The sequence below is a fragment of the Copadichromis virginalis genome, linkage group LG23 (assembly GCF_057382275.1).
Source record: "Copadichromis virginalis isolate Kocher_CV1m ecotype Utaka linkage group LG23, C_Virginalis_male_GT1.1, whole genome shotgun sequence".
Taxonomy (NCBI): domain Eukaryota; kingdom Metazoa; phylum Chordata; class Actinopteri; order Cichliformes; family Cichlidae; genus Copadichromis; species Copadichromis virginalis.
Genome location: NC_140639.1, coordinates 8997549 through 9009523, shown reverse-complemented (window position 1 = coordinate 9009523; position 11975 = coordinate 8997549). Strand labels below are relative to the sequence as shown.

General features: G+C 41.5%; 1 protein-coding gene across 1 annotated transcript; it reads right to left on the bottom strand.

Annotated features, from left to right (window-relative positions):
• Positions 1-10: 10 nt before the first annotated feature.
• lrrc66 (leucine rich repeat containing 66) lies at positions 11-11888 on the bottom strand. Its single transcript, XM_085449329.1, has 5 exons — positions 11462-11888; positions 8925-9094; positions 8385-8718; positions 6526-8297; positions 11-6114 (listed from the first exon to the last, which is right to left on the bottom strand). Exons 1-5 carry the CDS (start codon positions 11886-11888, stop codon positions 484-486), a joined length of 8334 nt encoding a protein of 2777 aa, XP_085305455.1. The 3' UTR covers positions 11-483.
• Between the last annotated feature and the right edge of the window lie 87 nt (positions 11889-11975).

The window sequence follows — 11975 nt, the reverse complement described above, 5'->3', positions numbered from 1 at the left end:
CACAAAAATCTGGGATGTAGCAAATATACAAATAAAAATGTATATGTGCAAATTGATATTTTTATTATTATTTGCTAAAATGTTCAATTAGAGATACAAAAAAAAAATCTGTAAATTATTTCATGATTTAGTCTTTAACATCACTGAATTTAGGTTTTTATACACAAATTTGAGCCATCACACTGGACTTCCTTCAGAAGTCAGAAATTCTGTTCATGAATGCAAGTAAATAACTCATTTGGCATCTTATTTTGCAGAAATAAGTCAAACATGAAAGATAAGCATGGTGCATCGATAAAGACTGCATTTAAGTGCTCTGTGGCAGCCCTAGCCAATGAATGATTATAGCTTACATTTCATTCCAAAGTCACACATAATATACAATTCACAATATTTTTGACATTCACAGGATAACTTAAGCTCAGAGAATCATGCCTATCATCTGGGTGGCTTTTCAAGTGTTTAGCATGAATTGACTTGTCATTAAACATGACTGACGTTTGAAGTGTTTAAATAGATTGGTGGGTATTCTGGTGTAAGCGAAGAAGCAACAGGTTCCTCTGTGTTTTGTCTCTGTTGCTGATAGGTTCTATTTCCTTCCGAGCCGTGTTTCTTATTGTCCTGTGGAGCTCTCCATGAAAGCCCAACGGCCTCCTCTGGCGGTAGTGTTACAGGAATAGGAGGTGGGGCAACTTGTGGTGGTTTGATGTCATGGCTCCTGTAGCGGGGAAGATCATACAACAAATCTGTAGCTCTTCTCTCATCTGGTGAAGCAGAGGGGAGATGTAATCGTGGCAGGGGTTTGATGTCTGGCTCAGACTTGCGATAATAAACACCGGTGTCAACTTGTGGACTGTGGTCATCAGCTGTAGGAGATACATCCCCACTGAAATCCACCGTGTCCCACATTTTTCTCTCTGATGACATGACTTTTAGGGCACTGAGGCCTTTTCTTTCCTTCCTATCAGAGAGCAAAATAGGGCTTGGATTCTCATATGTGGTGTTGGGTGAGTTGTAAAGCCTGTGAAGAGCACCTCCGGATGCAGAAGAAGTACTATTGGCACTAATGGATGAGAATTTATGTGTTGGCTTTACATCTGATTTCCAACTGTCTTGCTTTATTTTAACGTCACTTTTGATGCTGGAGGAGTACAGCTGGGGAAGTTCTGGTTTTGCAGGTGAAGCCTGCTGTGGAGGTGTTGTATTCAGACCCGTCTTTAGTGCTGGTGTAGAGATTTTAGACAGATGATGACCAACACCAGTCCATTTTATCTCTGGTGGTATATCTGCATTTGCATTGTGTCTTTGTTCAGTCCTTCTCCTTACTTCATCCTCAAAGCTCAGACTGGATACTCTCTTTGGAGCAAGTGATGAATTTCTGTCCTTTTCACTTTCCTGTGCAACATTTACCATTTGGGTCTTGCCACTGGGGGAGAAAGAACTATCAGATAGCGATGAAGTTTTCATAATTGAACGCTTATAGATTGGAAAGTCAACATATGTCATGCCTGGAGGAGCTCTATTTTCTGTTATCTCATCTTCACTGCTGCTGCTGCTGGAAGAGGAATCAGAGGGTTTCACATGTTTGTTTTCAGGATTCAGAGAAGAGGAGTCTGGCAGAGGTGATGAGGGATATTTGGATGGTTGAGAACTCGGTGATGTGATTTCAAGGCGCTTTCTAAATCGGGAAAAACCAAGATTCATTGTGGCCCATCGTGACTGGAGCTCAGAGTTTATCTCTGGTGTTGTGCTGAAGTTGTCTTTTCGATTTTCCGTCAACTCATCTGTTATAACAACATACTTTTCTAATGTAATATTGGAATCTTTCTTTGAAATGTGAGGAAGCTTAAACAGTGTAGAAGTTGGAGAGCCTAAGTTGCTAGCCATTTTAACAGGCTGGTCTGTAGTCCGATCTTCACTCTCATCACTGCTGGAGGAGGACTTAGGTGAACGTGTCTTGATATCCAGATGCTTTTTGACATAGGGGATAGTGCTGAGGCCTATTTCAGGCAATCTTGAATCTGGTTTAATTGCAACTGGGCGGTTTCTTAAATCTTCCATCCCCTCCTCATCTGAGCTGCTTGATGTGTAAATAGGATCATGACGTTTGGTTTGAGATTGTTGAAACCCCGTTGAGCCCAAACTCTGCTTCTTTGTCTGGCCCCTTTTTTCATCTTCACTGTCACTACTTGAAGATGACTCAGAAGCTGATAATACTGATTTGATGTCTGCAGTATGATGAACATATTGGGTTTTTGTGTAAAGCAAATCAGTTTCTTGCCTTGGACTATATATATCTTCTTGCTCCTGTTTCTTTATGTGTTTCGTTGTTTCCTCCTCACTGTCACTGCTAGAAGATGTGTCAGAATCTACTGATGGTGCTTTGATATCTAGGCGCCGCTTAACTCGAGGAATGTGTAGAAGATCAATGTTAGGCCACTTTGCATTTGGATCGGGACTCTTTGTTTGAGATTCTCTGAATGGGTGGGGTGGAATGCCCAACTTTCCTGGAACCTGCTGCACTTTGTGGCCTGCTTCATCATCACTTTCACTACTAGAAGATGAACTAGAGGCTGATGAAGGTTCTTTGATATCTGAATCTTTCTTGATACTCCTGGGACGCTCAGGAGGAATGGCAGGCCTTCTTATGTCATGCTCACGACTGGCTTTTTGAGATGACCGATTTGGAAGAATTGGAATATGTACAGCTCCATGGTCTTGTTTCTTTACTGTTTCCTCCTCACTGTCACTGCTAGAAGATGTGTCCGAATCTACAGATGGTGCTTTGATATCTAGGCACCGCTTAATGTGAGGAATGTGTAGAAGATCAATGGTAGGCCACTTTGCATTTGGATCAGGACTCCTTGTTTGAGATTCTTTGAATGGGCGGGGTGGAATGCCCAACTTTCCTGGACTCTGCTGCACTTTGTGGCCTGCTTCATCATCACTTTCACTACTAGAAGATGAACTAGAGGCTGATGAAGGTTCTTTGGCATCTGAATCTTTCTTGATACTCCTGGGACGCTCAGGAGGAATGGCAGGCCTTCGAATATTATCCTCTTGATTTATTTTTTGAGATGACCTGTTTGGAACAATTGGCATATATATACCTCCTTGCTCCTGTTTCTTTATGTGTTTCGTTGTTTCCTCCTCACTGTCACTGCTAGAAGATGTGTCAGATTCTTTTGATGGTGCTTTGATATCTAAGCGGCGTTTAATGTGAGGAATGTGTAGAAGATCAATGGTAGGCCACTTTGCATTTGGATCAGGACTCCTTGTTTGAGATTCTTTGAATGGGCGGGGTGGAATGCCCAACTTTCCTGGACTCTGCTGCCCTTTGTGGCCTGCTTCATCATCACTTTCACTACTAGAAGATGAACTAGAGGCTGATGAAGGTTCTTTGATATCTAAATCTTTCTTGATACTCCTGGGACACTCAGGAGGAATGGCAGGCCTTCGAATATTATCCTCTTGATTTATTTTTTGAGATGACCTGTCTGGAACAATTGGCATATATATACCTCCTTGCTCCTGTTTCTTTATGTGTTTCGTTGTTTCCTCCTCACTGTCACTGCTAGAAGTTGTGTCAGAACCTACTGCTACTGATGATGCTTTGATATCTAGGCGCCGCTTAATGTGAGGAATGTGTAGAAGATCAATGGTAGGCCACTTTGCATTTGGATCAGGACTCTTTGTTTGAGATTCTCTGAATGGGCGGGGTGGAATGCCCAACTTTCCTGGAACCTGCTGCACTTTGTGGCCTGCTTCATCATCACTTTCACTACTAGAAGATGAACTAGAGGCTGATGAAGGTTCTTTGAGATCTAAATCTTTCTTGATACTCCTGGGACGCTCAGGAGGAATGGCAGGCCTTCTTATGTCATGCTCACGACTGGCTTTTTGAGATGACCGATTTGGAAGAATTGGAATATGTACAGCTCCATGGTCTTGTTTCTTTACTGTTTCCTCCTCACTGTCACTGCTAGAAGATGTGTCCGAATCTACAGATGGTGCTTTGATATCTAGGCGCCGCTTAATGTGAGGAATGTGTAGAAGATCAATGGTAGGCCACTTTGCATTTGGATCAGGACTCCTTGTTTGAGATTCTTTGAATGGGCGGGGTGGAATGCCCAACTTTCCTGGACTCTGCTGCACTTTGTGGCCTGCTTCATCATCACTTTCACTACTAGAAGATGAACTAGAGGCTGATGAAGGTTCTTTGGCATCTGAATCTTTCTTGATACTCCTGGGACGCTCAGGAGGAATGGCAGGCCTTCGAATATTAGCCTCTTGATTTATTTTTTGAGATGACCTGTTTGGAACAATTGGCATATATATACCTCCTTGCTCCTGTTTCTTTATGTGTTTCGTTGTTTCCTCCTCACTGTCACTGCTAGAAGATGTGTCAGATTCTTTTGATGGTGCTTTGATATCTAAGCGGCGTTTAATGTGAGGAATGTGTAGAAGATCAATGGTAGGCCACTTTGCATTTGGATCAGGACTCTTTGTTTGAGATTCTTTGAATGGGCGGGGTGGAATGCCCAACTTTCCTGGACTCTGCTGCCCTTTGTGGCCTGCTTCATCATCACTTTCACTACTAGAAGATGAACTAGAGGCTGATGAAGGTTCTTTGATATCTAAATCTTTCTTGATACTCCTGGGACACTCAGGAGGAATGGCAGGCCTTCGAATATTATCCTCTTGATTTATTTTTTGAGATGACCTGTCTGGAACAATTGGCATATATATACCTCCTTGCTCCTGTTTCTTTATGTGTTTCGTTGTTTCCTCCTCACTGTCACTGCTAGAAGTTGTGTCAGAACCTACTGCTACTGATGATGCTTTGATATCTAGGCGCCGCTTAATGTGAGGAATGTGTAGAAGATCAATGGTAGGCCACTTTGCATTTGGATCAGGACTCTTTGTTTGAGATTCTTTGAATGGGCGGGGTGGAATGCCCAACTTTCCTGGAACCTGCTGCACTTTGTGGCCTGCTTCATCATCACTTTCACTACTAGAAGATGAACTAGAGGCTGATGAAGGTTCTTTGATATCGGAATCTTTCTTGATACTCCTGGGACGCTCAGGAGGAATGGCAGGCCTTCGAATATTATCCTCTTGATTTATTTTTTGAGATGACCTGTTTGGAACAATTGGCATATATATATCTCCTTGCTCCTGTTTCTTTATGTGTTTCGTTGTTTCCTCCTCACTGTCACTGCTAGAAGATGTGTCAGATTCTTTTGATGGTGCTTTGATATCTAGGCGGCGTTTAATGTGAGGAATGTGTAGAAGATCAATGGTAGGCCACTTTGCATTTGGATCAGGACTCTTTGTTTGAGATTCTTTGAATGGGCGGGGTGGAATGCCCAACTTTCCTGGAACCTGCTGCACTTTGTGGCCTGCTTCATCATCACTTTCACTACTAGAAGATGAACTAGAGGCTGATGAAGGTTCTTTGAGATCTAAATCTTTCTTGATACTCCTGGGACGCTCAGGAGGAATGGCAGGCCTTCGAATATTAGCCTCTTGATTTATTTTTTGAGATGACCTGTTTGGAACAATTGGCATATATATACCTCCTTGCTCCTGTTTCTTTATGTGTTTCGTTGTTTCCTCCTCACTGTCACTGCTAGAAGATGTGTCAGATTCTTTTGATGGTGCTTTGATATCTAGGCGGCGTTTAATGTGAGGAATGTGTAGAAGATCAATGGTAGGCCACTTTGCATTTGGATCAGGACTCTTTGTTTGAGATTCTTTGAATGGGCGGGGTGGAATGCCCAACTTTCCTGGAACCTGCTGCACTTTGTGGCCTGCTTCATCATCACTTTCACTACTAGAAGATGAACTAGAGGCTGATGAAGGTTCTTTGAGATCTAAATCTTTCTTGATACTCCTGGGACGCTCAGGAGGAATGGCAGGCCTTCGAATATTAGCCTCTTGATTTATTTTTTGAGATGACCTATTTGGAACAATTGGCATATATATACCTCCTTGCTCCTGTTTCTTTATGTGTTTCGTTGTTTCCTCCTCACTGTCACTGCTAGAAGTTGTGTCAGAACCTACTGCTACTGATGATGCTTTGATATCTAGGCGCCGCTTAATGTGAGGAATGTGTAGAAGATCAATGGTAGGCCACTTTGCATTTGGATCAGGACTCTTTGTTTGAGATTCTTTGAATGGGCGGGGTGGAATGCCCAACTTTCCTGGAACCTGCTGCACTTTGTGGCCTGCTTCATCATCACTTTCACTACTAGAAGATGAACTAGAGGCTGATGAAGGTTCTTTGAGATCTAAATCTTTCTTGATACTCCTGGGACGCTCAGGAGGAATGGCAGGCCTTCGAATATTAGCCTCTTGATTTATTTTTTGAGATGACCTATTTGGAACAATTGGCATATATATATCTCCTTGCTCCTGTTTCTTTATGTGTTTCGTTGTTTCCTCCTCACTGTCACTGTTAGAAGATGTGTCAGATTCTTTTGATGGTGCTTTGATATCTAGGCGGCGTTTAATGTGAGGAATGTGTAGAAGATCAATGGTAGGCCACTTTGCATTTGGATCAGGACTCTTTGTTTGAGATTCTTTGAATGGGCAGGGTGGAATGCCCAACTTTCCTGGAACCTGCTGCACTTTGTGGCCTGCTTCATCATCACTTTCACTACTAGAAGATGAACTAGAGGCTGATGAAGGTTCTTTGATATCTGAATCTTTCCTCATGCTTCTGGAAGATGAATTTGACTCCGGTAATGGAGCAGTGATGTGTGAATGCTCTTTGATTTGGCTTTTTCTGTCTATACTTGAGTGTACTTTGGAATCTGCTTCACTGTCACTGCTGGAAGAGGATGAATCTCTTATAGATAGTGAAGGTGCTTTGGCATCCAGATTCTTACTCTGACTGGTATCCGAATAGACATCATGCCACTTTGTCCGCGGCTTTGGTTTAACTTTCACTGTGCTATCTTTATCAATTTCTAGCTTAACTGTGTGCTGGTCTGGCTCCTTATCACTGTCACTGGAATCGGAGGAAAACGAGTGCTCTGGTTTCACTGCAGGCTTGATTTGCTGGTCAGAGTTGGCTTTGTAAAGTGTAGACTCATCCTCACTGCTGTTTGAGCTGGAACTGGACACAGAATCCCGCTTGTGTTTTTTGGAAGGGGTTGCCACAGTAAGTTTTGACTTATTAGAAGAACCAATTATACTGCCTGACCTGGGAGATGGACTTTGAACAGAATCACTAAATTCAAATAGTTCTTCATTCTCCTCTAAATAACCAGGGTCTGTTGTGTGTGGTGACCATGGCTCAGAGGTAAATCCAGGCATTTTACTTTTGCCTTCTAGTGATCTTTGTGGCACCTCTTCTTTTGTAAGTATTGAGAAATCAGTTTTCTGTTGAAAAGGGTCCTTTGTCACCTTAGGAGCCTTAGGCATTGTGTGGTGCTCTTTGAATTCTTTTTCAGATAGTGAAGAATCAGAGCTTGAAGAAGATAGGCTTCTCTTTTCCTCTAGTTCAACAGGATCTGGGATGGGTTCAAACTCCATGTTGTGCCTATGTCCAGCAGTAGTGTGATCTCTGCCATCATTTAGTCTACCCTCTGAATTGCTCTGATGTGAGCTACTTTCATTTCCTGAATCTTCAGGAGTATGTTTAATATTCTGAGCCTCACTAACTTCACAATCAATCACTACATCATTATTGATGCTTTCCGGATTGCCACTGACTACAGTATCATAGTACTGTACGTTGCCATGTTCTCTGTAGTCTACAGTGGTAAATGTGACTCTCCTTTCCCTGTGATGTCCTGTCCTTTCTAGTTCCTCTCCAGTGGAAAAGGCCTCATTGTCATATTGTGTTTGTTCTACAGAGACTGCAGAGTTAGTTTCACGGGACCGTGTATTGATGTTCTTTTCGGTGACTCTTTTCCAAAGAGCATCAATACACGGTCTTGCAAGGACTCCAAGGATAAAGGCAATTAGAAATGTGATGAAAATAGATAGACACACAGCCAGTGCCAAGTCAGACTGAGTAACTGCTCCAGCTCCTGGACTTGTCCCATTACGTACACTCTTTGTGGGGCCTGCTTGGATTATGTATTGGCTGGTTTCAGACAAACTTCTAGGTTTTCTTCTTGCACCACCTATTTTACTGATTTGGAGGTTAAAAACAGACACAACCTGTTTTTCTTTAGACACACACACATACAGTCCCGTGTCACTCTCTGTGATGTCACTGATGAGCAGACCACCATCAGACTGGTTCACAGACATTTGACCATTGGGCGTCCACCACACTGAGTCTGGAAAAGATCACATTGATATGCAGTATTATCAGTTTAAATTGCTAAATATGCATTAAACATTTTTGCATCATTTTGATGTATTACCTTCTGCTGAACAGGACAGCAGTATCTCAGAGCCCCTGTGGACTGTCACATCCTGATGGAGCTCTGGGATGTTACCAGTACTGAGGCAGTTCAGTTCATCATCCTGCAGCTGAAGCAGATCTCTGCCTGAGAGGGTGGATGGAGAAGCACACATGATGCTCCAGACCTGCAGGCCTCTGTTGCTGTCAAAGGCTATCCGCCGTCTTAGACTGTGCATCCTGCAGTCACACTGCCACCTGTTTCCAAGCAGCCTAACTTCTGTTCCAATGTTTTGCAGGGTGAGGTACATTAAAGGATGGATGCTGGTCAACATGTTGAAGCTCAGATCTAGGACCTTTGAGGGCAATATAATATTTATGATGAGTTTGACTGGCAAAACAAATTGCAATTTAGATATTGACATTATCAGTTAGTTAGAGTAGGCATCAAGGTTTTAAGTCTAGCTTTTGAACAGATATCTGAAAAACAATCACCTGTATTTACACAAAAAGGCCCCAAAATACAAAAACAAACAACAACAACAACAACAAATGGTCTTACTTTGAGCTGTGGTAAATCCTGAAACATCTGTGGATGGAGACTTGTGATGAGGTTATGTTGTAAGTGTAACTCTTTCAGTTGCTGAAGATGGCTAAGTTCTCCCAGTCGTAGAGTTGAGATCCTGTTGAAAGAGAGTTGCAGAACCTCCAAGGATTCAATACCCTCCAGCCCTGAATGACAGAAAATCAGAGTTGCATTTAGAGATTACTGGGTAGCTCCCATAGACAGCAAGACATGTATTCTGTATTCCAGATTTTCAGTAATAACAACAAGTTTGTCTGGCTCTTGTCCTCTCTGTCAATTTGCTTGCAGGTCTGCCATATTAACACGGCTGACATTATATAATGTGAAACATAAGCCTCAATCAGTGTGGAGCTCATCAATGAAAAACAAAATCAAATTGTTTTGTTTTCACAATGAATAGTGTTACAATATGTCTATTTTTGGCCATTTTCTGCTGGCTCCTCCTTTTCAGTAGAGACAATCTCCCTGAGACTGCTGTGCTGAGGAAAAGCACTGTGGATCTGTGCTTCATTAGAGAGGCACTGGTTTTGTGATCTGAATACCAAATAGAACAGGGTCTATGATTGTCAACAGAGCTCTTGCTAAGTAAATAGGCGGTCTATACATTCCATTAGAAGACTTATAGTGAATGGTTTCCTTTGAAACACTCACATGTTCAACCAAGGAGAAAGAGGAGAAACATGACAATGCCCAGGAAAAGTGGCATTGTGTGATTCACAACATTCCATAATTTCATTGTACATGTATAATGACACTAAAGGGCTGTTCTGTTGTATTCTATTTCCACCTTTTTAGGGAAATGTCGATTAACAACTGTGACTGGTTGGAGGCTGTACAGGGGAACTACGTGAGGTGGTTTATTTCTGCCTGGAGCAAAGTACTAAAGATAAAGCATATCAGTGGGGTGGTTTGTTTATATGAAAAGAACAGTAACTGACATGCATAAATCTCACAGATTTATTACACTATGGACTTTGAGGTAAACCCACCTGAACATGGTGGCAAGGTGGACCAATCTTTCCAGTGTGACTCATGGACATTTCTCAATGACATTCCATGAGGAAATTAAAGGTGTGCCTTTAAGGAGTGTGCAACTTTACCATTATATATTATTACCTAATATTAAAGATAACAATAAGTTATGGCCCAATTAACTAGTGTGAACAAATTGTCTCATAATCTGGAAGTCTGGAATCTGGAAGTCAAAACACTTTTAGATGTTTACAAGAGACTTGCACGACTAGTTCCATACTGAAGGTTAAATTTAATATGTCAGTTTTTCTACCACCTGTTTATGTTCCACCCAAGATAACAGTCAGCCATAGTCATGTAACCAACCTCAAAATGTACTGGGTGTGGTTTATGAATACTATGTAATATTGTTATATCGCTGCAATTTGCAAGACCAGTATGTTAGGATGGGTTGCTACTCATATTGGCTGAGAATTGTGCTGATATTAATGTCTAAGATTTTGTGATTGTAGTTTGCAGGATTATTAAATTCTGCAGTATGTGCAAGTTCAACAGAATTGTAAAGTACAGTAAGTATATTTACTAAAGCACTGTAATGAAGAACAGTTTCCAGGTAGTTTTAATTTTGCTTGAGTCAACCTTCTTCTCTTTATACTTAGATTTCATTACATTTTTGTGGGAAATGTTACACTTGTAGTGGATTGTTATAAACAAATGGTTGACACATTAAAGGAAAATCTTTAACCTTTGATCCTACTGTAAAACGAAAAGTGGCTTCTTACTCTGGGAGACGTATTTTGCTTACATGGTTTGATTCCCCTTACTAGGAAGGTTTTCTCAAGAGAGTGATGTCTTTCAGGATGATAATATCAACAAAAAATGTGCATTATGGACGCAAAATGACACATGAATATTAAATGGATGTTAACTAAACTAATCACCAAACAATTCTGGAGCAACAGTGTTAGAAAGCATGCGCTGCTATCATCATTTGGACACCAAATGATATGATGGATTTAAAAGTAATGAGTTTTCATCCTTCCAATAGACACCTGTCGAATCAATGCTAAACACGTATATTTTTTTCCCTTACTAAGAAGCTGCCTTGAGTTTTACAGCAAAAATAAGCTACAAACTTAAACTGCTGCTAATGTTATGCACGATCTATTCGTGCTAAATTGTACTTTTTATCATTTTTTTCCAGTTCTTTCTTATTACAGCAGTTTAAATATTTTCCCTTTCATGAGATGAAAGTTTGATGAAAATTCACCAGAAAACACAATTCTTCTATAGAAGATGAGTGTTGTTGAAGCACCGGGAAATACTGCACTGCATATATAATGCTAAGTGATATTGAAATCTTTTAAAACACCTGCAGATTCACCTGACAGTGAAATTACTTTTAAATGAAATTAATTACATTTTTCAGGTTTTCAGTTAGTGCTGACTGGTAGCAGTTTTTATCCGTGTGAAAATGTGTATGTTTATGTGCTTTGACAGTGTTTTATTTATTAGTTTACAACCATATAACACTGACTCACCCTCTGGGAGTTGGCGTAGCTGATTCATCTCAACAGAGAGCAGCTGCAGGGTGGGGGCCCAAGATACACATTTCCGTCTGGTCCAAGGTCTTGAGCGATATTTATCTCTACGATGTTGACCACCGAGGTTTCTTCCAGTGCACAGGGACAAACGTGTGATACTGTTGTTTCCCAGCCACACACTCCTGAGGTTATAATGTGGCTGGTGAAATGTTACAGATTTGAGGAGGTTATGAGAAAAGTCCAGCTCCGTGACAGAGTCCTGGATGTGCTGGGGCACCGAGGAAAGGCCAGCTGAGGAACAGTTCAACAGGAAAGCACTCTGACAGGTGCAGGACTGCAGACATGCAGGTGAGGAAGAGGAGCAGAGAAGCGAAGACACAAGGACTAACACAGCGGCCAAAAAAGGCCCCTGCGGTGCTGCCATCACAAGCTGCCCTGAGAGTACAGATTGTCACATTGCACTTAGAAATAAATTAAAAAGGAAGAACTATTTTTGCTTCACAGATAGGTT

Excerpts from the sequence above, each read along its gene's own strand:
- lrrc66 (XM_085449329.1), bottom strand. The coding sequence starts at position 11,888 with ATGGCAGCACCGCAGGGGCCTTTTTTGGCCGCTGTGTTAGTCCTTGTG. Across the intron at positions 9,095-11,461 it reads GCTACGCCAACTCCCAGAGG|GGCTGGAGGGTATTGAATCC; the intron begins GTGAGTCAGTGT and ends TCTGTCATTCAG. Across the intron at positions 6,115-6,525 it reads CTACCATTGATCTTCTACAC|ATTCCTCACATTAAGCGGCG; the intron begins ATTCCTCACATT and ends GATCTTCTACAC.